This window comes from Lineus longissimus, chromosome 12, assembly GCF_910592395.1.
Source record: "Lineus longissimus chromosome 12, tnLinLong1.2, whole genome shotgun sequence".
Taxonomy (NCBI): Eukaryota; Metazoa; Nemertea; class Pilidiophora; order Heteronemertea; family Lineidae; genus Lineus; species Lineus longissimus.
The window spans coordinates 16,173,682-16,199,398 of NC_088319.1; the positions used below are offsets into that span (position 1 = coordinate 16,173,682).

The 25,717-nt window shown below is 41.9% G+C and overlaps 4 protein-coding genes across 8 annotated transcripts in view; 1 reads left to right on the forward strand and 3 right to left on the reverse strand.

Moving 5' to 3' along the window:
- Positions 1–1,526: 1,526 nt before the first annotated feature.
- LOC135496681 (uncharacterized) lies at positions 1,527–8,709 on the reverse strand. Its single transcript, XM_064786142.1, has 10 exons — positions 7,069–8,709; positions 5,158–6,935; positions 4,545–4,781; positions 4,101–4,223; positions 3,721–3,867; positions 3,389–3,509; positions 3,005–3,132; positions 2,829–2,915; positions 2,513–2,683; positions 1,527–2,229 (listed from the first exon to the last, which is right to left on the reverse strand). Exons 1-10 carry the CDS (start codon positions 8,384–8,386, stop codon positions 1,849–1,851), a joined length of 4,491 nt encoding a protein of 1,496 aa, XP_064642212.1. The 5' UTR covers positions 8,387–8,709; the 3' UTR covers positions 1,527–1,848.
- Positions 8,614–17,377, reverse strand: LOC135496682 (uncharacterized). The gene is made up of 12 exons (XM_064786143.1): positions 17,003–17,377; positions 16,280–16,845; positions 15,757–15,937; positions 13,418–15,578; positions 12,926–13,162; positions 12,637–12,762; positions 12,216–12,380; positions 11,603–11,723; positions 11,155–11,282; positions 10,720–10,974; positions 10,048–10,435; positions 8,614–8,737 (listed from the first exon to the last, which is right to left on the reverse strand). The coding sequence occupies exons 2-11, from the start codon at positions 16,752–16,754 to the stop codon at positions 10,049–10,051; spliced, it is 4,236 nt and encodes a 1,411-aa protein (XP_064642213.1). The 5' UTR covers positions 16,755–16,845; positions 17,003–17,377; the 3' UTR covers positions 8,614–8,737; position 10,048.
- A 468-nt stretch (positions 17,378–17,845) lies between these two features.
- On the reverse strand, positions 17,846–23,243 carry LOC135496807 (deacetylase Oant_2987-like). The gene is made up of 5 exons (XM_064786329.1): positions 22,857–23,243; positions 22,279–22,395; positions 21,495–21,645; positions 20,069–20,151; positions 17,846–19,693 (listed from the first exon to the last, which is right to left on the reverse strand). The coding sequence occupies exons 1-5, from the start codon at positions 23,167–23,169 to the stop codon at positions 19,017–19,019; spliced, it is 1,341 nt and encodes a 446-aa protein (XP_064642399.1). The 5' UTR covers positions 23,170–23,243; the 3' UTR covers positions 17,846–19,016.
- Positions 23,244–23,579: 336 nt separating this feature from the next.
- Positions 23,580–25,717, forward strand: part of LOC135496749 (msx2-interacting protein-like) — a 40,310-nt gene continuing 38,172 nt past the window's right edge. For all 5 annotated transcript variants that reach the window (XM_064786229.1, XM_064786232.1, XM_064786231.1 and 2 more), the window contains exon 1: positions 23,580–23,756. In XM_064786229.1, coding sequence (XP_064642299.1) covers positions 23,674–23,756 — 83 coding nt within the window. In that variant the 5' untranslated portion in view covers positions 23,580–23,673. The remainder of the gene's footprint in view (positions 23,757–25,717) is intronic.

The window sequence follows — 25,717 nt, forward strand, 5'->3', positions numbered from 1 at the left end:
TTTCGAACGATGGGGGTACTCCTCCTGCTACACCAGCCACGACCTGTGAAAGTCAGGGGACCACGGTGTGAAAATCAGCTGTTATACCTCCTACCAACTGCTGTGAAAGACCAGGGGCTTCTCGGATACCTATTGGTCACTAGTCACAAGCTGCGAACGGTGGGGGACCTAGTTTTGGGAGACAGGACATTTCAGTTGTGCGAGACAGGCGACAAGATTGTGAAAGGGAGAGGATTATCCCTCCTGCTACACCATCAACAAGTTCTGAGCGACAGAGGCGGGGACAGAGGACGACGCGACTTACAACAACAGCCACAATGGAATTCCATACCAGGGGAACAGTCCTCCTGTAACACCCAGCGGCAGGTTGGGAACCTGTCATTCCCGACATGCGGCTTGTGTCATTCCCCTGAACTTGTTGGCTGTGGTAAACGAGAAGTCTCCGGTCTTTCACAGCCGGCGGCTGGTGTGAGCATCTTGACCCTCTAGCCTTGGTGCCACTCCGCCGACCCGTTACACCAACGGACCGATTAACTCTGATGGTTCAGAATGGGTGCGAGGGGCGAAACAGTCTTCCGTCCTGTATGACTTGGGCCCCTGTCTTTCATGACGTCGGCCCCGGTCTCTCACAACCTGTTGCTGGTTAAGCAGGAGGTACAATCTCTGGTCTATAACAACTGATGTATGGTGTAGCCAGTGAAATTTTGTCCCCTGTCTCTCACAATACGCGGTTCATGAAGCAAGAAGTATCAACCCCCATCTCTCACACCTTGTAACAGGTAAAGCAGACTGTACAGTCCCCTGACTCTCACGAACACGGAAGAGTATCTGGTGAAGCAGGTGAAATAGTCCCCTGTCGTTCACAACCTTTAGCTGGTGAAGTAGGAGGTTTTGTCTCCCCCGTTGTCCGTCACAAGCGGTGTCTGGTGTAGCAGGTGAAATAGTCCACTGTCTTTTAGAGTAGTCCTGTCTTTCATGACTTTGTCCCCGTCTTTCACAACCTTTAGCTGGTGAAGTAGGAGGTTTTGTCTCTCCCTTGTCCGTCACAAGCGGTGTCTGGTGTAGCAGGTGAAATAGTCCACTGTCTTTTAGAGCTTATCCCAGTCATTCATGACTTGTCCCAGTCTTTCACAAAATTTAGCTGGTGAAGTAGGAGGTTTTGTCTCTCCCTTGTTCGTCACAAGCGGTGTCTGGTGTAGCAGGTGAAATAGTCCACTGTCTAAAATACCCGATCCCGTCTTTCACAACATTGTCCCCTGTCGCTCACAACATTTAGCTGGTGTCTGTCACAACTGGTATTTGTAGCAGGTGAAATAGTCGACCGTCTTTAAACTTGGTCTGGTGTCTTTTACAACGTTGGGCCCCTCCCCCATCATTCAAAAGTTTAGGCGGTGGATGAAGGAGGTTGTCCCCTGTCTCCCTGGTGAATTACCATCTAAACCTGCCACTGGAATTCACCGTAAAAAACAACGCAACAATTTACTGTAATTGCAATTGAAAATACATGTATATATTTGTTATCACAATATTACAAACATCTGGTAAACTTGTATAAAACTACCTAAAAATGACATGGATTGGCTCAGGTCAGTGTCGCTAACAAATAAATACTGCAAAAATATCTAAATCAGCATGGCAAGAGATCACTTTGTGAATATGTTGTTTTGGCAAGAGTGTACCAACTTTAGAAATTGCATTAAGTGGATGTATGCAAAATTAGAAAAGGCCTATATTTTAATCTATACATGAATAAAACACTTCTAGAAATCGTGAAATGTTTTTATCCCAATTTGCAAAAAACATCAAAGAACATACACCTGCAAAAATTAGGGGGTTCACAGTATTTTATCACTTTTTATGCTTTGGACAAAGAAGCCTTCTTTTTATCCACGACCACAATGGTTTCAAAGATCCAAACTCCTTCTCTGGTCCGATCATGGGCATCAGCAGAGAGAAAAACCCAAGCGCATACACAATAGAAAAGCCAATGGTACAAAACAGAAACACACCAAATTGTAGATAAAACATTATCACAGTAAAGAGGAGAAATAACGCTGCCCCAAGTGTGGTTGCCGCACCAGAGAAAACAGAGATAGCAACGTCCTCTAACATCTTATAAGTGCGGCCTTTACGATTGTCGAACGGCGTGTAGAAATAGCCCTCGGCGAGGTGGACCACATAGTCAACGGCAAGACTAACGACAAGACACAAGTTGAGTGATTCCATCACCTGCAGAAATGAAGAGAAGATTTGTCATAATGTTTAGCAGTTGGACGCAAGTATTTCAGTATTTTTATCACCGAGTGCCTCTTTTAGCTGCTTTTATTGGGCTATACAGTTTCCCGACCCGTGCCAGACCCTTCGTAGGGCAGGCCACTTGATTAGTTTGAAGGCATGACTAGAAATACATATGATGCCCGGCAAGTTGGGGAGCAGACTATCCTGGATGAATACAATACGGATCAGGCATATTTCACATGGAAAACTACATATCTCATATAAGTTTACTCACCCCTAATTTCCAGCCCGCAAGTGGTATCATAGCACACACTGATACGGTAGTCAAAGCAATCGACACTGTTGCTAAGGTACCAACGATGATGTTCTGGGTGGCTAAGACGAGAACTGGGAAAGCCAGGGAAATGCCCACAGCAAGACCAAGCACTGCTTGGTAGGAGAGAGCCTGAAAATCCACAGAAGAAAACCATCGTTACAGAAGGTCTAAACTCATTGAAGGCCAAATACAGGATGGATGAAGCAGTTGTCATTGTAAAACTGTAATATTGATTTGGTTATAAACAGCCATTGACTGCACCTAAGACACTCACCGCCTGAACTTTCATCCAATGGTAAACATTTGTTATTCCTGGTGTGACCATGAAAGGCTTGTTTGAATGAGCTGGTAGTTGCTTACTCTGGAAAAGGAAAAGGGAATCATGGTTTATGAATGCCATAGCCAGAAGACTAGTCAAGAAATAAGGTGATATGAAGAAGTTAAACTCACCCAGCCAGCAAGGTAGCTCTCCCATTTATTCATGATTGGCAATCCTTCCACGTAATTCTGTGTGTAACTGTTCAATGTCAGATTCACCCTCACAGCCGCATAGCGCAGTTTGTTCCCGTAAGTTTGATCTGAAATATCAAATACATATTGTCATAATGTTTAGCAGTCGGACACAAGTATTTCAGTATTTTTATCAACGAGTGCCTCTTGTCAGCTGCTTTTATTGGGCTGTACAGTTAACCCGACCTGTCCAAGACCCTTCCCAGGGCAGGCCACTTGATTAGATGGAAGGCATGACCATAATTGTTAAGTTTCTTCAGTAAATATAACAATATGATGTTTTCAATTTGTGAATAGAATCGGTGACAGAGTCTTGATACTTACAGAAGCCTGGTATATCGACAGTGTGTTTGGTGGTGACTTCCGTTAATTTCCAATTGTAGATGAGAAAGTCTGGTGTAAGTAACATCTGGTAACCATCCGACAGCCAGTAGTTGACAGCAATCTGAAGGAAAATAGAGCCAAACATAACAGCAGAATATAGGCATGTATGCGTCCTGATATAGGAACAAGAGCCACTGAGTAGGAGAGAAGTTATCTTGTAAAAGCCCCCTAGTGTCAGAATTTGGCACCACCGACTAGATGAAGTGCTTCCACATTCTTAGTCTTTATTGATTCTTGATAAGCTTATAAAGTGGTCCCAGCATATTGCTTACCTCAAACCAGTTGTTGAATCCTGGGGGCAGGGCGGACATGTTGTAGATCTGAGGATGATAGGACATGAAGCGTCTCATCTTCGTTTCATCGAGGGGATAGTTTAGGTCAAGGTCATCTGGGTAGAAGTCTGAACTAGCCTTCTCCTTCTGAAAGTGAGCAATGAAAAAAATTAGAAGATCATGAAATGCAAGGTCCAAGTCACGTAATATCTTGGTAAAAATCTCCCTACTCCCTGGTTGTATGTTAATGATTAATTCCCAAATCCTTTTACCCAATACAAGTTACAACTAGTTAAAGGGGTGACGTGGCAGAGCATGGCGGTGAGCAGGGGTCTTGTCCTCCTGGCCACCTTAATCCCACACCCAAGTTGTCAACCCACCATGAGAAACTTGTGAAGATCTGTCATGAAGCATTCGACCTGTGGTTTGCCAGCTACATCCACTGCCACTTTGAAAGCGTCAATGTCATCTTGCGGCATGTCCATCATTGCTTGACAGAATTGCTGAAACACGCAAATGAGATAACACAACATTAGCCGAGGTTTTTGCGAATATAGGCCAGGGATTTGAGCTGGTTATCGGAGTCTCGTGGACTTCATGAAAGAACTACGCCATCGCCATCTTCAGGGCAAGGTAGGAACTGAAAACACCGTGAAAATACCGTGTGGTCTTTTCAGTTCCTACATTGCCCTGAAGATGGCGATGGCGTAGTTCTTTCATGAAGTCCATAAGAGACTCCGATAACCAGTTCAAAGAGGGGTATTTGGGCCACGTAGATCTACGTAGTTCGGCGCTGAAGGTTTTAATGCCTACAAGAAACTTACCATCATAGCTTCTTGAACTCCTGGCCGATTCATGTCAAATTCATCATCAAATACTGTTTTCCCACGGCAATGTTCGATATCCCAGACGTCCTTCAGGTTACAACGTGACAGGTCATATCCTTTGACCCCCCAGACGAAATACATGTAGATATAGCGGTCTATGTCTGTTGGTCTGAACCCGTAAACACGATAGTGCATGGATTTGCCGTAGTTGTGATTCGGCTTGTAAAGTTTGAACTACAAGTAGAAAATGATGATGGCATGAGGATCTACGATGAACGCATCAAAGTGTGGTGCAGAAGAGGAAGTGATGACAAAAATGTGCCACCAAGAGTACACTGGTCCGACGTACGGCGTACACATGCTGGCTGACTGGATATTTCACATGTACCAACTCTTTGAGGCTTTTGACAAGTCATTTTATCCCGCTCTTTAACAGGGGAATATTGATTACTAAACCATATAAGTTTAGGTGTCAGTTGAAACTGCTAGCCACAGTGGCGCTGTTTCCCCATTAGAGCAACTCCGTTCTCGGAAACATTCAGGGCCTTTTCACGATTCTCTGCAAACATTTCTGGATTAACAGTATGTGATGACGAAGAGAGATACTGACCGGTTCCTCGTCTGGCCGAATCTGGGTACAGAAATAGATGGAGGAGATAACCAATCCCAGGAACAGCACCAAGATGATCCAACGAGCCACTTTGTGCGTGATCAACTTGTAATACGGACCACGGAAGAATCGGATCAGAATATTTTTGCGTTTCTGTTCCCTTGGCATGTTGTGTTGTTGATATTCTGTGGCTGATTTCGTCTGCTTGTGACAATGGCGGCCACAGATGGTACAAAGACACTGTAAACGATCTTTCAACACTTCCTTTATATCATCAACCGTACTTTTCTTTTTTGTTTCGTTTATATTCACACTTTGATCCTCTGGATGACTTGTCTTCTGCTTTGAATGACTAACTTTCACCTGGTTTAAGTGACTGCTTCTCTGCTCAGTTTCTCCTGTTTGTCTGGACTGGCTTGACGTCTGGTCAGAATTACTCGTAGTCTGGCAAGGTTCCCCATAACTTACAATCAAGCGTTCTGGAGCGACTTTCGTAACGGCACACGAACAACACAAACAGCAGTTCTGTTCAAATTTCAAATGGTAGATAACGACGACTGTCGGGATAAAGGTAATGACCGAGAGATAGTTCATGAGGATGAGAAGTCCTGTGAAAAGGCCGAACGTCTTCACCATGAAGAGCGGAGAGAATGCACTTACGAAGAAGGCCATCATTGTTGTCAGGGATGTTGCAAACATGACCTTCGCGGCACGATGATAGCAGTCCGAAACACGATGAGCAAACGTTGGGTAGCGATAAAAGTCAGTTGAGCGCCAGATGTCGTAGTAAACAAACACATCATCGACACCAATCCCGAGAATTATGAAAACTGATGCAACATGGAAGAAACCAAAGTAGATGTAGCCAAAGACAATCCTGTAGACCAGGTTGGCGATGAGGAAACTTGTGATGATGCTAAAGACGGACCAGAAGGTTATCCAAGCGGACCGAGTGTGGTACAACATGAACGCAAAGATGAAGAGAAAACTCCCGCCAGCGAGAGCAAAGTCAGCAAACGCCTGCCTCCGAGTGTCTTCTTTGTAAATAGGCTTGTTGTAGTAGTAGAAACCAACAGCAGGGCTCTCCTTCTGTAACCTGTCCATTTCTGGTTTGAAGTCTTGATAGATGTAGTTATTCGTGTCCTTGACATCAGATGGATTCCGCTTTGGGTAACCAAAGACTTGGAACGATCGCGTGATAGCAGACTTTGCTTTTTCTCGTGTTATAACAGCGTTTTTTCCTAAATATTTTTGCACTTCATCCTTGGTTTCATTGTAGTGTTCAGCCATGAACAGAACCTGAGCGATATTTTCAAAATCTGGATCATCAAAAACTGAGTCGATATTTTTGTATGTGCCGTCAAAAAATCTCAATATCGACTCTGGTTGCTTACATTCCAGGTAAGCAGTATACAGACAGTAATATGACTGAAAATCTTTCAGCTGGAATAAGTGTCTCTCAATTTGTTCTAAGAGTTTTAGGTTCTTTTGAGTAAACATGTTCCCACTGCCATCCAGTGCCTCGAAGAATAATTCTATCCTCTCATCCTCGCGACCTCGCAGCCAATTCGGAAACATCGAGTACCAATCCATAACGAATCGATACTCGACGTTGAGGTTGTCATCACGTGTTTTGAATGCTTCGTTACGAAGGAATGATGGATCATCCATGAGATTAACGGGAGTAGATTCAAAATCAATGGGGAAGATCGCATATCCACCAAAGTACAGGCCGATCGTCACGGCAATGAATGTCGCATGGAAGAAGAGGAAGAATACTGAAATGAAACATGGAAAATAATCAGAACTGAGAACTACCACAGGCTGATGGTGACATCAGTTTCCAAATAATCAACATAGCAATTGTCCCAATTGGGCTTTTGACACTGGATAAAATGTGGATATACTTACGGAATGATGCAATCGGTCTCGTTGCCAATGTCCTACAGAAGAAAGATGGCTTGGTCTTCAGCCTCTTCTCCATCGCATCATATGCCTCGCTGGTCCACACGACACCCTCCGGTACTTCATCATGTCCATCCTCGTCCACCAGTCGCTTGTGCTTATTCTCGTCCCCTTTTTCAACATCCTTTTCCGTGCTATCCTGTCCCACCACTTTGTCATTACCGTTGACGTCAGGGAGTTCACCAATCTTTGGCAAAGCTTTGTACGATTCAAAAGGCTGTAGGCTAGCATTCTTGGAGTCGCCAGAGCGATTCAACGATGGCAAGATATGCGTTGGTGTCATTTTGAACACAGCGTGATCGTTCGGTGAAGGATAACCATCGCTATCGGACTCATGTCCATGATTATCATAAGAATTCAGGTTTAGATGAGATACCTGATCAATGGGAGCAGTAAAAACAGCTACATGTGTATTCTGTCTGTTTGATAGACCGCTGGCATCGTCATCAAGAGACTGGGACTCCTTACATTTCTCCCTAAGTCTACGCTTTTTTGAACGTTTCTTTTTCTTACAACTAGTTGTGGTATCTGTCATTGATGCCTCAGTGTTCCGAGTGCAGTTGTCGCGATCAAACTCAGATTTTTGTGACTCCAATTGTAGTTCTCCTTTTTTGCACTCGGATTCTTCTTTATGACATAAATTAGACTGAAACAATTCCAAATCATAACTCTGCACTCCCACTGAATAATCGCCTTGGTAACTCTGTGGACCTGTAGACGTATCTCCTTCATAACCCTGTGCACCAAATGTTTTCCTTTCTTCTACTTCTTCACTAAGCAAAGTAACATGGGTAGCAGAACTTTGGTCACCAACAGGAAGGTCACTTTGTAAGAGGTCAAAGTCACTTCCTTCAAGGTCAAGGGCCATCATCTGAGCATCAGTGTCAAGGTCAATTGGACTAGAATTCGGCTGATAACTATCATCATGTTCATTATCGGTACCGACAGTTTGTAAAGATTCAGAATTTTCGTTCTCTTCGAGATCTGCTGGCCTGACAGATGGGCAGAGGGTCTCCTCCAATTCCTCATCATTGTTATCCAATGATTCGGACTGATCTGTTCTGGGTTCCATCTGCGGTGCTGGCAAGTTGACCATTCCATCTAATACGCCTTCCTCCTCTTCGTCAGAGAACTCAGCAAGTTGTGGCCCAGGAGATTCAGGCAGAAACATATCAACGTTTTCAACCAGATCTGTCACGTCCGATTCGCTCTTCTTCTCCACCCCTGTCTCGTGGTGAAACGTCTTCCTGTTAGCTTTATACATCACTGAGTAGCTCAAGGCCCGCAAATAATCCAAACTTATCTTAAACAGATCATATTTCCCTTTTTTAGACTTTAAATGCTGTATATTCCATTAATCATCCCACTGGCTCTATTCTAACTAAATGCAGCATTTAAATCGAACACAGTTTAAAAGTGACTATCAGTAACAGCTACGTTGGAAACAAACTAATCCGAGATTCACTATTGCAGCAGAAATGTCCTCTGTGACTTAGATATTCGAAACCTCCACCATCTAATATAACTATTCTGAGGTTAATGATAAATGTATTTCCTTTTGAGATCTTTTAGTAAACCAGTTGAATGTGCAATGAAAGTGATGACGACAATCCACCTGCAATGATACAACAAACAAATATAGGGTGAAAATAGGTGACTGGCAAAAACCAACTTTTGTTTGACCAGATTATTGACACTATTCGAGCAATGACGTAGATTTGCACAGGGAGGTCTGGGGTGTTTGCTGAGTCCAGGTTCGGCCATTTTGCACAAAGCTTCTGTTGATATCATGCAAACTGAAATGTTGCATAATTCATTTTGACATTTTTAGATGTTTGGTGTTAACTCTTTTGGTGCCAGACACTTTTATGCCACAAGTCATGTTCAGTGCCAGATTTAAAGGTTTATGTTGTTTATGTACATTCTATATTGTATTTACTACGGCCTCAAGTAAAGAGAAAGAAACATTGGCCGCCATACAGCTATTTGGAGGCATGTCAATGTGATTAAAGGGGGCAACAGAGTATAATTATTTACATCGGTGTAGACAACAGCAATCTCAAAATTGATATTCAATTTCAATATGGAATCATTCACCTGATCCTCACATTCAGCTTGAACAAACGGCGATTAAATTACCCCTTCTGATAATTCTGTCACCAGTGCCTCCTCATGGAAGAAACAAATCATTTGAAAGGAATGTAAACTTCAAGTACCGGAATATGAAGTTAAGAACTAAATAACCGCATCCTACAAGTTCGATCAATGAGGCACCCAGTCAATTAAAACTGAAACACTTGACAGACTGTGGAGATACACTCCATCCTAATTATATGGATAGAACACTAATTGATCAATATGGCGATAGGAATTTTGTCTAATATGACCACAAACCTCAACAATATCCTAAAATACTTGAAAAAAGTCCCAGAAGAACAAATTCGTCCTCTGAAGTCAATTACGTTATCCGAGTCAAAATCAAGATTGAAGTGGTCAGTATTAGTTTGGTATGTGTTCCAGTGCTGTACGGGTCATGCAAGTTTTGGCCCTACAGAAACACACAGGATTACTGTGAAAACATTGCTAACATTTATTTGTGTTTGTGTTTGGTGCCAATAGCTGCGTGGTACCCCCACCCTGTAGGCTAACACGGAGCAGATTAACCAAAAAGGGCCTAAGTGCTAAGCCTAGCTCACTTTGATGTAATACTTGGATTACTGCATGCTAGAATGGGTCAACTCAAAGACTATTTGAGTATACTTTCATTAAATTTGATCCAATTATTTCATTTAATCACTTTGAAACTTTCCAGAATACTTCATGTTTCATCTAAAGTTTTTTTTACCCTATTTAGCTTGGTTCGTCACTGATGTGTTTGAACCATCTTAATGTGATTTAAATTTTTGAAGATTCTCATTGACTTACCTTAGTTCTCTTTCTTCTCACAAGTGACGCCGCAGCACGATTTCATTTTCTTCCATATCGGTGAGAGGGAGCCACAGTCATTCTGTGGACCAAGCAACGCCAGTGTGGTCGTGAAGAAAGCCAGTCCGAACAATATCGAAAATCCAATCGTGCAAAACATGAAGACCCCAAATTGCAGGTAGAACTGTAGTTCTGCAAACAGCATGAAGGTTGCAGCACCGAGTGTGGTCATGGCTCCTGAGAGTACCGATATCCCAACCTCTCCGAGTAGTTGCTTTACACGCTTCCTGCGGCATGTCTTGTTGGAGTAGTAGAAGCCCTCGGCGAGGTGGACTTCGTAGTCTATGCTCAGACCGACAACAATACACAAGTTGAGAGACTCCAGGACCTGAAGGGAAACCGTACAAACAAAACATCATCACTTCTATAAAGGACATAACCGCAAAATCTTCTCACAGGTTTTAAGAACAACCCATTTACAGCGAAATGCAGATAAAACTTCCTGGACATTTTAGTCTCTTTTTCCACTGCAGTGCCATTTTCTGATGACACTGGCAACAATCAAATATTTCCTTGCACACTCAATGTAAGGCCTAGATTTCCTGGTTATATTGGACGCAAATCATAGGTTGTAGTTCCCAATTGCCTTACAATAACGTCAGAAAGACTTACCCCTAACTCCCAACCTGCGACAGATATTATTCCCACAACACATATCGTGGAGAGGGAGATGGACAATGTTGCTAACACTCCAACAATGATGTTCTGTGTACCTAACACGAGGACAGGGAAGGCGAGTGCAATGCCAAGACCAAGGCCCATGAGGGCCTGGTTGCTCAGGCTCTGCTGAACTCGCAACCAGTGGTAGATGTTGATTTCTGGAGTGGCCAGGAAGCAGTGGTTTACACCTTCAGGCAAGTCTGCTCTCTGTAATGAAACAAATTATCATGACATTTGCTGACAATATATGTAAAGATTCCGTTTGCTCTGTTCATGACCAAAAGCTTTCTTGGCACCTCACTATCCCATCAAATTCAAGGGTTAGCACCTGATTCGGTGATAAACACAGCCTGACTTAATGCAGATCACAACGCAGTTCGGACTCACCAATTCACTGACAAGTTGCTCCCATTTCTCAAATAGAGGGAGTCCAGTAGGGTAACCAAGCGCACGAGCATTGATGGACGTGCTTATGACGACTGCCGCAAAGTGCATCTTTGTTCCATAGAATATATCTGTAAAGAGAGGAGAAAGATGAAGATGGCACTTTAGAATGTAAAAAGGAGTATAAAGATTCACAGTTTAACAACACATTGTTTGCTTGGACTAATCAATGATATCATGAAAAAGGTAAACAAAAAGAGTACTGTAGCTTATTTTTGTTCTTATAGGGGTACTATAGGCAAGAGCTGGAGGGTCTGGTGCTCCTCAGGTGAAATGATAACACGATATGTGTTCCTTGTATCGAGTGAACTCGAAGATCATTGCTATATCAGGAAGTCCTGAACCTCTCATCCAAGATGGCAACTTGTTAGTGTGATGAGATAATCCTCACCTATTCCTTGGGTTTTTTGAGAGTCTGATGTTTTCTTCTCTCCAAGGATGGGGTTGTAGACCTTGTAGTCATCAGTGATCTTTAGAGTCATCCTGTTCGTCATCCAGTAGCCAAGTGCAATCTGAAGGCAACAATACGGGCTTGATACAAATCTTTATTGAAGTATCTCTAGCACATGTTTAAAGAGTAAGAACATTGGACGTGTACTCCTTTTCAATAATCAACTCCCAATGAGCTTGCATAAAAGCAGATTTCATCTCGCATAAATTGGTTCCAAGTGTGCTAAATTGTTTTCCTAATGCCACGTACTTGAGCAGGAAAATGAAGTTGCCAATGCAGGAAACCATCAACAGTTGTTAATACGTTAACCGGAACACATTCTGGAGGAATGTCTTCTGATTACCAACCATGGGGAGGCCTGGGGAGAGTCCACAACTCCCCAAGAAAGCTATGGGGAAGAGAGGCAGATTTGCCTCACACTGCCATGTTCTTGAGGACCAACGGTGTAAAACTTTGACCAGTCAAACGCAAATGCAAACAAGAAGATGTCAATGACAGTATCACTTCCGTGACAATAAAGTGATGATGTTGCAGTAACCCTGATCTGACCTACCTCAAACCAATTGGTGAAGTTGTCCGGTAGAAGTGATGGTCGATAGATAGCAGGATGTTGCTTCATCAGCTGAGTCATCTGCTCTTCGTCAAACGGGATGGAGAAATTGAGGGGTTGTGGTTGCAACACCGTGTTTGGATAAGAGAGATGGCTTTTCGAGACGGCCTGAAAGGTATGTAGCACATGCTATTAAAAACATGGGTGATGTGAATTGAGACTAGTAAATATTTTCGTTGAAAACTTTAATGCATAATTACACTATGCCTTTCTGAAGTAAAAGTGTTCACAAGCCTTTTTTGTTCCCATCACCCAGAGTGAGTTGTAAGTGGTTGCTCTGTGAACAATATTCAGGGGCTAGCAGATCCGGGGGGGGGGGGGGGGGCACCAGATGCCAACAATGACCAAGGATCTAAGAATTTACCTTGAAATATCTCTGAATATCATGCATAAAGCAGTTGATCATCGGACTCCCTGTTGTGTCGTTGATTTTTATCTTCAACTCTTTCAGACGCTCGCGTGGCAGATCATACAGTCTCTCACACAGCCTCTGGAAAGTAACAATGGGTTCAAAAGATACCAGAAGGAGGAATCAATGGAGGGCTTTCTTCAACTACTGTCAATGTCAAAAACACTTTGGTAAGATGACAAGAACTGGACAGAAAAACAGACACCAGGAGAAATCAATGATTACTAGAACAGTAATCACTTACCATCATTGCCAGTTGTCCTCCAGGCTTGTTGATGTCAAACTCTTCATCAAAATCCGTCTGCCCTTTGCAATTGGTGACATTCTGTATGTTCCAGTAGTTGCATGACGAAACGTTCTGCTTCTTCAGGCCCCAGATGATGTACATCCGTAACATCTGGTCGCGCTCAGTGAGCTTAAAGCTATAGAGACGCATCCTCGTTGACTTGCCGTAGTTGGATTGAGGATTGTAAGCTTGTATCTGGGTGGGAATGAAGGAAACGGTTTGAAACAGGCGATTGAAGAAAAAGGAACCCGCTACTGCAAACCTGGAAGATCTTGCATTCAGTTAAACATTTTCTCAGGACTTACAACACCATTTGGTGTTCCTTTGACATCTCTGTTTCAAAAACTAGAACCAATGGCGTTGGGACACGATTTCAAGTATGAAAAATCCTCTACACAGGAGGGGCTAGGACTGATAAAATTGTAACCTTGCCAGCGAAGTGGGACTTACCTCTTCCTCATCGGGAACAATCTTCGTACAAAAATAGGAGAACGTGGCAACCATCGCAGCAAATCCGACCAAGATGAACCATCTCAAGACCCGGTGACTTATCATCCAGTAGAACGGACCCTCAAAGAACCGAATCAGGAAGTGTTTCCGGCGTTTCCAACGACAACCACATGATCGATAATAATCTTCGCAATTTTCGTTTGAAGTTTCAACACCAAGTTTTACTTCTGTTTCTTTCGGAATATTACCATTCAAACCTTTACAGTCCTTGAGAACATTATCGCTTATAATAGTGTTTTTATCATCATTATCTATGTCACAGGTGCCTTTCCCACACTCAGGTGTTAGGCCAAGTCCACTCTGGCCTCTTGAACTTTCAACAGAAGTCTCTGCCTCACTAAGCTTCTTAGAGGACGTGTCACCCACTGCCACAATAGCACCAACATCCAACTGAGATCTCACTGCATCTCGATCAAGATCAGTAGGTACAGAACCAGTTGCAATCCCAACAACAGCATCGCCAACAACTGTTTCAGCAACACCTGTATCAATAGGTGTCTCTACTGATGTATCATGAGTTTCAATGGCGGTATTATTGCACATTTCATTACAAGGAGTATCACAGGAGATCCAACTGCTCATCTCGCTGCAATTTGCATCAGCCTTCTTCTTATTGCAATTTGCATCAGCCTTCTTCCAAGTATTTTCTGTGGCAGTATCAGTCTTCATGTCAGGATTTTGAACTGACGCACTGATGTCTTGGGTAGAAATAACATCACATTTAAATCCTTGATTGATGACTCCATTGACAGCTGAGGACTGTTTTGTTGATGTCTCATCAATGTGATTGTTAGAAGCACCAAGACTTTTGTCACAATATTTGTTGATGTCAAGGTCACTTTTAACGTTGTCATGGCAAACTCGGCTGTTGTCATGGCAACCTGTATCATCATCATTGCCACATTTGATTTTGTCATGGTCAACACTGTCACTCTCATGGCATATAGTGTTGCTGTCATTATGAATAATATATTTATCACCACGGCAACATCCACATTCACAGACTCGCTTTAAACACGTTTTGATTTTCAAATGATAAACGATTATCACAGATGGGAAGAATGTTATCACAGAGATGTAGTTTGTCAAAACGAGGAATCCCGAGAACAATCCGAACGACTGCACCATGAGTAACGGTGAGATGCCACTGACGAAGAATGCCACCATAGTCGTCAATGACGTTGCAAACATCGCGCCTGCCGATCGTCGATAACAGTGCGAGAATCGATGAAAGAGGCTTGGATACTGAGCATGCCCAGTAGCACGCCACAGATCATAAAATATAAATATATCGTCTGCTCCGATACCAAGAATGATAAAGACCGACAATATGTGAAGAAATCCAAAATAACTAAACCCCAGGATATATCGGTAGATGAGGTTGGTTGCAAAGAAGCATCCGCCCATACTGTATACTGCCCAAAATGATATCCATAACGACCGTGTATGAAGGAGGATGAAACACAAGATAAAGGCCAGGCTTCCGTACGCGAGGTAGATATCCTGAAATGCTTGAGCCTGAACGTCGTCGAAGTACAGTCTCTCGTGGTAAAAGTAGAATCCAATTCGGCCTTTATATTTCGCTTGTAACATTTGAATAGTCTGTTTGAATTCTGTGTCCATGTAATCATTGATTTTGCTTGTCATAACAGAACTACCTTCATTGATATTCAATGGCCAACCAAAGAACATGTAACTCCTTGTGATGTCAGAATTGGCCGTCCCATCTTTCACAACAGAGTCAATAGCCAAGTGATTCACTAGCACACTTTTCGTTTCTGGGTGAGATTCTGCCATTTGAACAACTTTGCCAATATTGGTGAAATTCTCGTCCTTGAAAATCGCATTTACGCTGCTGTAAGTTCCATCGAAGAAGCGTAGTATCGACACAGGTTTCACACATTCTCCGTACGCACCAAGCTGACAGAAATCTGTACTATATCGTTTTAAATTTAGCAAAGTGTCCTCGATGTCTCTGATCATCATCAAATCCTCAGGGGTCAAGATGTTACCATTTTTGCTCTCGTAGAACAGTTCGACAACCTCCTTTAGGAATCCTCTGATCCATGCTGGTTGATCTTTATACCGGTCAACAACAAACCTGAAAAATAAGGAAAAAACTATCAATTAACATAGAAACTCTAAATCCATTAAGTTTCAGTCGTTGTAAAGCACTTTGATACAGAATTTGGTCAATTATGAATAATAAGTTAATATCAAAAATAAAACATGCTCTACCTATAAAACAAGGAATACAAAAAGTCCTATTAATGACCCACCTCTGTACAAAATCTGGGGGGCTGACATATCGTCTGTTCCAGGCCATAGCTCGCAGATAAGAATCATCATGATGTAGAGACACAGGAATTGTGCGAAAGTCTGTCGGAAAGATGTTGAAATCCGTAAAATAGAGAGCAGCAGTCACAATGAAGAAGGAAGTTTGGATCGTCAACAATGCCACTGAAAAGAGAAATTGATGTTTTCTTAAAGAATACCAAGATCATTTAAGGCAGGTCCAAGAATTAAGTGTGAACTGCCAAATTTTTACGCCCAAAATGTGATCGGAAGGTCGTGGGTTCAAGACTTATACTTTCAACTGGCTTGAAACGGCCAAGAATGTTCAGTCCTTGGTGTCTACAGAAAGGTTCCTGGATTAGACCGGGAAATGAATGTAAAGGGCTTTGAGACGGCATAGTTGTACAGTATAACAGCTGCTATAAAGAACATCCATTTCATTTCAGTAATGACGAACTGCTCAGTCATGTTGATTCAAGTCAGTTATGAATTTGTATTGGTACTTACAAAATACAGTCACTGGCCATCTTATCATCAGTTTACAGATCCAAAGTGGCGTGCTGGAGACACAATCCGTCGCTGTTTGAAGCTTGTGTGGCCCATCTACATCCTCATTCAAGCCAGGAGTCCCATTGGCTTGTTCTTCATCAACTCTTCTCTTCAAGTCAAGGTCAGAATGATCATAACCAGAGTTGTCAAGGCCATTCATTTCTGATAACTTGGAATGGAGGTAAGGTTCTGATGGAATATGATCATTCCCACAGGCTGTTCCATTTCCAGACCCATCATGAGGTTTTTCATCCGACTCTTTATGAAATAAAGTGAGGTCAATAGAAAAAATCCCATCATTCAAGTCCGCCCATTTCTCCAGACCTTGATCCTCGCCAAGCTCATAGGAACCAGCAACCTTGCGCAAATTTTTCTTCTTCAAGTTCTTCTTTTTATCCAGGGTTGATTTCTTCGAGTTTCCATTAGAATTCATCTTGGCTACCTGTACTGCCCTCTACTGTTATAACATAGAGGCATCCCAGCTTGTCATCTTCAACTCCCTTGCCTGTGGCAACTGAACGAACCTGCAAGTTAAGAATTACAAAATGTTTTACTGAACGAATTTTGGCAAGTGGATATCCTCGAGAATTCACTTCCTTATTGGATATCCCATAGGTATTCCAGTAGATGACAACAAATCAACTATACAAGAACATAAATGCTTGAATCAAAGATCCTCACCCAAATCCACCTGTCATGACAATACAGCTTCAGGTATAATCTCTTAATTTGTACAATTCCAGTGCTAGTCGGTGCCGCACCAAGTCCATACATGCCATCCACCATATACCGTGACCATCGTACATGTGTTAACCCTTAACAAACACTGTTATGGTTGAATGAACGAATAAAATATGAGCAGACGATAATGAAGCACGTCATAAGGTAAAGAATGGAACACGGCCCAACACTTCGAAGTATGCAAACCCATACACAACCACAAACTTTTCATAAAAGTATGGATTTGTTTTCTCAAAGGATCAAGGAATGATTATGTTGGTGTGATTCAGAAAAATGTTCCTTTTTCATATGAACATCTGTACCATACAAATTTTCAACAATGTCAAAACTCATGTAATTTCTGTGGCACTGAATGAATGTTGTATAGTTTTGACAGCCAAGTCTGTCATTTTCTGTGGTGGCCAGTGTTTGGCCTTAAACTTACCTGATTCTCAGGGGTAAAACGCACCTCCCAGTGCAGCGCTGAATTCTGTAATTTCCTTCGACACGAGCAAAGAACAAATGATCGCTGATGATGGATGATATCAGTGTCGCTCACATATAGCACCGATATCAGCAGTGTATGATCGGTCATACTTTGCTGCCGATATCCATGGTATCGAACAAAAACAAGTCAATTATCAGAACTCCACCCAGAGCACTTCCTGCTGAGTTAATCACCGGTAACAAGGAATAATCGTGATTACCGTTGTCCTGAACAGACGTTTAGAATGACCATATCGTGGAGGGATATTATGTTCTGTCATCAGCAGGGTTAAAGAGAATGCAGTCACTTTATTCAAAATCAACTCCTTATCGATGATTTATTTATGATGTGATATACATATAGACAGAAACCACAAGCGTGGTTCTATAATGGAGCAGTGAACCAAACCAAACACTGTAATGAGACATTTTTTGCGAATAACCACGATTTGCAACCATTTAAATCGCCATAGTATATTTTTCAATTAATTTAAAAAAAACAAAAAAAACAGAGGCATTGAAATTTGACCATTTACAGTTGGCTTACCCAGGTCTTCAAGCATTTCTTACACAACACAATGCAGATGCTCCAACTGGTACCGTTCCCACACATCCGTGAAACCGCTTATCAAACCAACAACTCCGTATAACAGATCCGCGAATGACTCCCAGCATTATACTGTTGTCATGGTAACATCCAAACTGCCTCATTAGTTTTCCTGAGAGCTATAGGAACTATCAGCGATATCATAAAGACAGTCAAAATCCCATTTCATTGTTTAGTTTGAGGTGTTTTAGAACAGAAAGTGATACCTCGATCACAGTCTCATCAGACTTTTGGTAAAGCTGTCATTTTGCCCAAAACCGAGGTATACATTTTAGCTCCACCCCTCACGGTTTGGTGAGACAACCATAATTTACAGTCAGCATCAATTCCTTAAGCCATTAATATATGACTCATTTAATTTGACTCATTTATTCTGAAGGGTTTCATTCTTTATATACTACCGTCAGACAAGGCTGAAAATTTTCTTTAAAATGGGTCAGTTCAGCTTTAAGTATTCCTTTAATCCACATACCACACCAACCCTAGGACACCAACTCATGCGATTATTTCTATTCTAGAAACTGTTGCCATGCCAACGGCGGATACATTCAAACGCTATCTTGAAAGTCATCAGGTCATGTGATGTGACCACTGGCAGGGAGATCAAAGAAAGATGGTATTTATGTTGAAATACCGCTGCAGGGCGGTACCCTGGATTGTGCACAGCTTCAAGGGAAATGGTTGCATTTAATCAACATCCATTTATACATTATTTAACCCTTTCTCAGCGACTCTATCATCTAATACAAGGCACTCAGTATGGTCTCGGTGTGTCTTCCTGTATGAGGGTAGCAGCAAAGAACATAGTAAATGAGTTATATAATATATATAGTTAGATTATATAATATTTATAATTAATTAATTAGATAATATATAATTTGATTAGATTGTCTTGAGGAATTCATGTGCAGCATCGCGGTTTCCTGGGGGACAAGGTGGGCACTCGTCATGGACGTGCAGACGCGGCCAATCCTTTGCTTGCTCATAGAACTGATGCATACTGATCCTATAGTTGACCCTGGTGATTGGATGCCGTTTCCCGTCCCTCCACACAGCCTCGGGAGCAATCTGTTTGGTTACATGCCGAATCTGAGACTGACAGTCTTCGACCTGCAAATCACAGTCCTCAATCTTCAGTAAGGTAATATCAGCTGCACGTCCCACCATCAGAGACCCGATCACGTTGCTCTTCCCAATAGCGTTAGCTGGTGCTGCAGTGACTGCCTTGATGATGTACGGTAGCGGCATTCCGACATGAAGAAGCTTGGTCATGATGAAGGGAAGATCGTGAGCTGGACCGTGACAGTTACCCGTATGCAAATCTGAGCTGATGCTATCCGGCCAAAAGCTCTCTTTGGCACATAATTCAGCCACCGTCCAACTGAATGACCCCAGTCCATGGCCCAGGTCGAATAAGACACCACGGTTACGTGCTTCTTTGACAGAGTCACAGACGCGCTTGGTTTTTATATCAATGATGGTGTTAGGAAAGCCGTGGTACATGTGTGTGTAGATGTCACCAAAATGCATGCTTCCGGGCGCGGAGAGGCCATCCCCACCTGAAATCAAATAACAAATGTGTAGGCCCTACTTTATACCAGGACCAGCAGGGCATTTTAAAACACGATACTCATTAAGCACTCCAATGAGTGCTGAAACCGTAAGACAATTGTTCTGACAAAAAGGATATAATTGAGGGCAGTCAGGAAAAAAAACATCCTGACATACAGTCTTAACACAAATATTCTTGAACTCTTTCGAAGGATGTAACTGAATTAACTGGGATTTAACCCATCGTCAGCTACTTTCCCATCACAATCATTGTGTCATAGGTTGCAACAATAGATAAATCCCTTGCTTGCGGAGCACGAAAAGAGTCTGTCTTCATAAGATTTGGCTTGAAAACAAGAATGGAGTATCGATGAAAACTTTACCATCTGATTCTGTTGGAATTGTAGAAAATGCGTGATGCACCATAAGGGGAACTCCTGCTTTCTTAGCTGCTTCCAACGCCCGCCTGGAAAAGGGACATGCCAACATGGGTATACAATGGAACCTTCCTGTGCAGCTTCTACTCTTTTTTTAAGCGCAGCATGTTAGAAGGCTGCCAGCAAGACCATGACATCTCATGGATTCCCTTAAAGATATAATAACTTTGAGGGCTTTGAATCGCATGTACATTAATAGATGTCAGCACAACCCGCCTATAGGTTTTCTTCAGTTTTCATTGTATCCAACCATAGTGAGGGTTGAGTTGACTACTGTAAGATTTGTATCCACCATCTGGAAGCAGTGACACCCACCATCCGTGATGGTTAAGTTGACTAGTGTCAGTTGTAGCCACCATATTCAAGAGGCCTACCACCATCAGTGATGGTTGAAGCAGTCACCATACACGAAGATGACAAAGACAAAAATTGATATAAGCACAAAGGTGACGTAAAAACAAACCAAGGGAAATGACTGAAGTCAATGCTGCATTGAGATGACAAGATGAGGCCCTACACACTCTCCCCCTCAAAATATGAATGATTTTATTCAATAGTAGGGGTGAGGGAGGAGTTGCACATGCTGCGTCTCTGTCTTAAGCTGCGCATCTTATTCAGGAACTGTTTGATGGTGAGTATTAAAGGGGAAGCAAGGTGTAACTTTCAAAAATTGTGATGTCTTTGAATAGCTGTGTCCCTACAAGAGATGTCACCATATTTTTGAAACATTAATCATCGCATCAGACATGACAACACCAAAATGGCCTCCTCGGAGTAGTAATACATTATCATAATATCTATTCATAGCACCCATTATAGTACTAAAACCAGTTAGCATCATGTTTCCATGGCAACGCCGATCAATCAGGCGCTGATTAGAATTGCCATGATGGAGAATGCTAACCCTTTCACACCGGTGCCAAAAGCCATCAATGATTTAAGGCATTCAATATGTTGAGTGTGTAACAGTGCACACTCCAGATCGGGGCTAGAACTTGTAATTTAACTAGAAGTCATGTTGTCAGGACCAATAGGTTTTTGTAGATTTGATTTTGTATGACATTTAACAATGATATCAAATTTAGAGGTTGGGGTCAACGATATTATTGGAGCGGCCTTAACCCTCATCTTGTAAGAAAAACCTGCTCCCACTCTCTGATTGTGATAATGCTTTCAACTGGTGTTAAGCTTTGATGTGGGCCTAAGATGTTTAATTCATTTAGTTCACAATGGGGAAATAGATGGCAACACAGATCATGTTAATGACACTGAAACTGCTTGACAATCATGCTAGCATCGGTTATATAATGATTATATGAATACATAATAGGTTACCATTGGGTTAAATAGACGTATCAGAAAACAAACTCACACATAAACCTCTTCTTCATATGCTCCGTCATTAGCTACATCTGCTGACAGCCTAACCTTGACACCTACTATAATGTCACGGTTTTCCTCAATGCATTCCAAACAAAGCTCTGGATCAACTTGGTTAAGGGAATCACATTCCCCTCCTTGGCCTAAAATACAAATAACACTGATGTAGCAGATGATTTGAACTGAAATGGTACCACTTGGGACTCCACTGGAATTTCAACTGGGAGGGCAAATCCCAGTTGGCTCCGAGTGGATATTACCAATTTCCAGTGATTATCACTCCACAGGAAAGTAACTCCCAGTTGGCTACCAGTGGCTTTTACCCATTTCCAGCGATTATCACTCCACTGGAAACAAACTCCCAGTGGATTTACCCATTTCCAGTGAATATCACTCCACTGGAAACCGAAACCAACTCCCAGCTGACTACCAGTGGATTTTACCCATTTCCAGCAATTCTCACTCCACTGGAAACCAAACCAACTGCCAGTGGATTTACCCATTTCCAGCTATTATCACTTCACTGGAAACCAACTCCCAGTGGACTACCAGTGGATTTACCCAATTCCAGTGATTATCACTCCACTGGAAACCAACTCCCAGTTGGCTACCAGTGGATTTTACCCATTTCAAGCAATTATCACTCCACTGGAAACCAACTCCCAGTGGATTATCAGATGGAACTTTGCCCTTTATTTCAGTGACCACCCAGTTTATTCTGAGGGGGTGATACTAGAGGAAGAGATGGACATGTTCTGAGAAGGGGGGGGCCTTACCATGTCCACTGCAACCAGCTGAAGCAAGGCCATGGGCAGCAATGTGGAGGAAGGCATAAACTCTGGTCTTGCTTTTCTCTGCAACATATTTCCGTAAACCTTGGAATGTGGTAGCACCTGCGTGGAAAGACAATGCCAGTGAACAAGATCTAAAAGGTGTTGTATGTTTACGACAGTTTAGCAGGCCAAGGACTAACCTGTGAGGGTCTATTAGAAAAAATATTGAGATCTGGAGCTGGATGTCCAATAGTGGCAATGAATATGTGTTAAAGGTAGTCAATAGACAGCAGCCAGGTGAGCAAAATATTAACCCAGGTTGCCAATAGGGGTCTCTCCTGTCTCACAATATATGTAATGCATCAGGAATATAAGTATATACATGTATATATATACAAAATACCCAACTGCATATTAGCCACACAAAGACCACCACTCCTGCCTGTAACTATAGTGTGACATTTCACAGAAAGAACATTTGAACACGTTCATTGAACGTTAGCATCGGTATAAACGCCGGGGGTACACGGGGTTGTGGGTTGGCAGGGGTTAATTCAATTCCGAGTCTCAAGTCTCCATACCTGCGCTCCCCGCATCAACGACAGTGGTTACACCCCTAGCCACGGCGCTTTCGTCTACATTTACTCCCAAGGGCGTGGCATATTGGTAACAATGAACGTGGAGATCTATCAGCCCTGGTGTCACAATGCAAGAAGAGGCGTCAAATTCTTCGTCAGCGGTCAGACGAAGGTTTTCTCCCACTGCAAAGATCTGTCCATTTTTCACCGCGACGTCTGCTATGCGGTCCATGCTGCTGGCAGAATTAATCACCCTGCCACGTCTGATGATGAGGTCAACATGGCTGCACTGTGCTTTTTCGGCAGATTTCTCCATTGCTTCAGTACCTAGCAATATATTTAACGCCCTTATCTAAATAGCACCATGAACATTAAACATAGGAAACAACGTTATTTCCTGGTTGCAACATTGACCCATTTCCCCCTTTATCAAACGATTCAACCACGATTCCAGGACATAATGGCATACAATGTTTATCTCTGTTTATCAGTTTTCAGTATCGGAGACTGTCTGATTTTGGTGTCAAATGAAGCAGGAAATCAAGACTTTTATATTTCATACAAATCAAATCACAATAACTTCCTTTCTTTTCAAACTAAGGCCGAAATCTGCCGCACCTAATTAACCTACGTATACAATGGGGACGCGCTTGGGTGGAAAACTGCGTAATTGATGTCGAATTTTTGGTCGGTCTGCGCAATGACGTCACCAGGAGTTAATGGAAAATGAGGATGCAGGCTTGATATTACAAGTACGGTTTATTGGACGCAAAATTCGTCACACACGCAATATGTATGTGGATGTAGTTTAACTGAAAGCATGGTTAGAGAGACAAGATACCTATGGGTTGCTAATCTGCCGGATAAAGTCACAGAGGAACGTATTTCGGAGCACTTCAAACGGTTCGTATTGGTCGATTTCTGAAACCCGTTTTGGCGGCCATGGAACGCCGCGTGCTATTGGAATTTAACCCTTTCTTGTGTTATTTGGATACATTTAGTTAATTGTACGTGTATATACCCCTATTCTGTTGTGCACCTCGTGGAACTTCCCTTCTAAATGTATGTTTGGAATACTGTATGCATTATTGGATGTACCAGATAGCTGCACCACGATGTTTATAATCCATTATGTGGAAAACTATGCCCGCTTTATTAACCAGTAACATTACTACATGTATTATGCATGGTAAAGCGTCGGTGTTGTTTATAGTTTACAACTGCCATCTGAACAGGCTGTTAGGAGCCTGCCTGATGGCAAAGCTGATATACATAAATATTTTGTGATATATATAAATATTTTGTTGTCACTTTCCACAAATGATGGGAGTTTCCAATGATATTAAAATGACAATTTTAGAGAAAAATTCTCTGTCCACCAAGAAGGTGCATAAAATATTAAGAATTAAATGGCAATGTTATTAAGTAGTAGACAATAGAGCTATAGTCTATATATACTATACATTGTTGTTGTACTTTGCATTGAAGCAAAATTCTGTTCACTTGGGCCAACCACTGCAAAAGTGGTAATGGCCTGGAGGAATCTTCTGATGCCACCTAAATATTGATGTACTTAAATTATTCTTTTGTTCCTGTTTTTCATCCAACAAGTTTGCTATAAATAAGAATAATAATCACCTTAATATTGGTGGAGTATGTATAAAAATTTCAACAAAAAAAAGTGAGCGGAGGAGTTGATAAACCTGAATAAAAGTTGGATAAAGGCATGAGTAGGCTTCACAACCATTATTTCATTCTGTAAGTATTACATGTGTAGAAGTGTCTAAAATACCATAATACTGGTGCAAGGTCTGCTACGAACTTTACATTTGTCATGTATGTAGGCCTATTAAATATCCCTTATACATGCTGGCATAATCTCTGATCTTATACAGGCCTTCAGAAATACATGTAGTGCATATGTTATAATGGTAAAGTAAAGCTGTGGGTATTGTGTTGTGTGTTGTGCATTGGGGCCAGGACTATTACGTGTACACCCAGTTTTATGCTTATGTAATACTAAATGTGTCAATTGTGTAAACCTATTACCCTGGGAACCATTCTTTTATTAGGTGTGAATGAGCATGGGCAGATATTGTAAGGTTTTAAGAGGTGTTGTTTACAACTCTTGGGGAACTTGCTTGGACAAGAAATTATTCTGCCAACTGTCAATGGTGTTATCGCCTTTGATTATTCAATAGTCTTATCGTCAGGTTACTGGCTGAATTATTATTGTCTGAATAGAATTGTGATTGGTCATTGTTCTGAAGAGCTTGAATGATGTTGCATGCATTTGAAAGTGACTCATTATTTGGTTGTGTTTTAGCTCTCCCTCCTAAATGTAAAAAAAGTAAAGCTGTCTGAGCAGACCATATTCCTTCATTCAACTTTTTCCCTATGGTCAGATCGCCAGTGGAATCTTTTAGAAAAGGTTTTCTGGTGAGAAATTTGGCAGTTGATGTTCATTATGAGGGAGGTTGCTAAATGAAGATTATACTTATGACTTTCTCATAAGTTTCAGCAGACTACATGTATAATAGCCATTATAGGCCTACAGTACAGTATATAGTTCACTATTTTCTGAGTGGGTTAATAATTGGGATGTCTTGTTTTACCAACCATGACCTCATTCTTGGTAAACCTAGATAGAACCTTCATGTAGTGTATGGGCCAAATTGTTTACTTCCATTTTGTGTTCATTAAAACAAACATGCCTATTAAATTGCCATGGCCTACTTTTAAGATGGACCGAATGTATTGGGTAGCATGTGATGTCTTTATGTGCCTATGTAATCTTATCTTAGTTAGTCATGTACAGAGTGATTGATTTTGGGGCATGTCTCAACTGATTTCATTGGCCTTAT

Bases quoted from the DNA above. Each gene is read 5' to 3' on its own strand.
- LOC135496682 (XM_064786143.1), bottom strand. From the start codon at position 16,754: ATGAATTCTAATGGAAACTCGAAGAAATCAACCCTGGATAAAAAGAAG. The intron at 12,763-12,925 runs GTAAGTGATTAC...GTTACTTTCCAG, and splicing joins GAGGACAACTGGCAATGATG to AGGCTGTGTGAGAGACTGTA. The intron at 12,381-12,636 runs GTAAATTCTTAG...CATACCTTTCAG, and splicing joins ATATTCAGAGATATTTCAAG to GCCGTCTCGAAAAGCCATCT.
- LOC135496681 (XM_064786142.1), bottom strand. From the start codon at position 8,386: ATGTATAAAGCTAACAGGAAGACGTTTCACCACGAGACAGGGGTGGAG. The intron at 4,782-5,157 runs GTCAGTATCTCT...TTCTACTTGTAG, and splicing joins TTCGGCCAGACGAGGAACCG to TTCAAACTTTACAAGCCGAA. The intron at 2,684-2,828 runs GTGAGTGTCTTA...GTGGATTTTCAG, and splicing joins ATTGGATGAAAGTTCAGGCG to GCTCTCTCCTACCAAGCAGT.
- LOC135496807 (XM_064786329.1), bottom strand. From the start codon at position 23,169: ATGGAGAAATCTGCCGAAAAAGCACAGTGCAGCCATGTTGACCTCATC. The intron at 21,646-22,278 runs GTAAGGCCCCCC...TTTGTATTTTAG, and splicing joins AGCTGGTTGCAGTGGACATG to GCCAAGGAGGGGAATGTGAT. The intron at 20,152-21,494 runs GTGAGTTTGTTT...TCCCTTTTCCAG, and splicing joins TATGAAGAAGAGGTTTATGT to GCGGGCGTTGGAAGCAGCTA.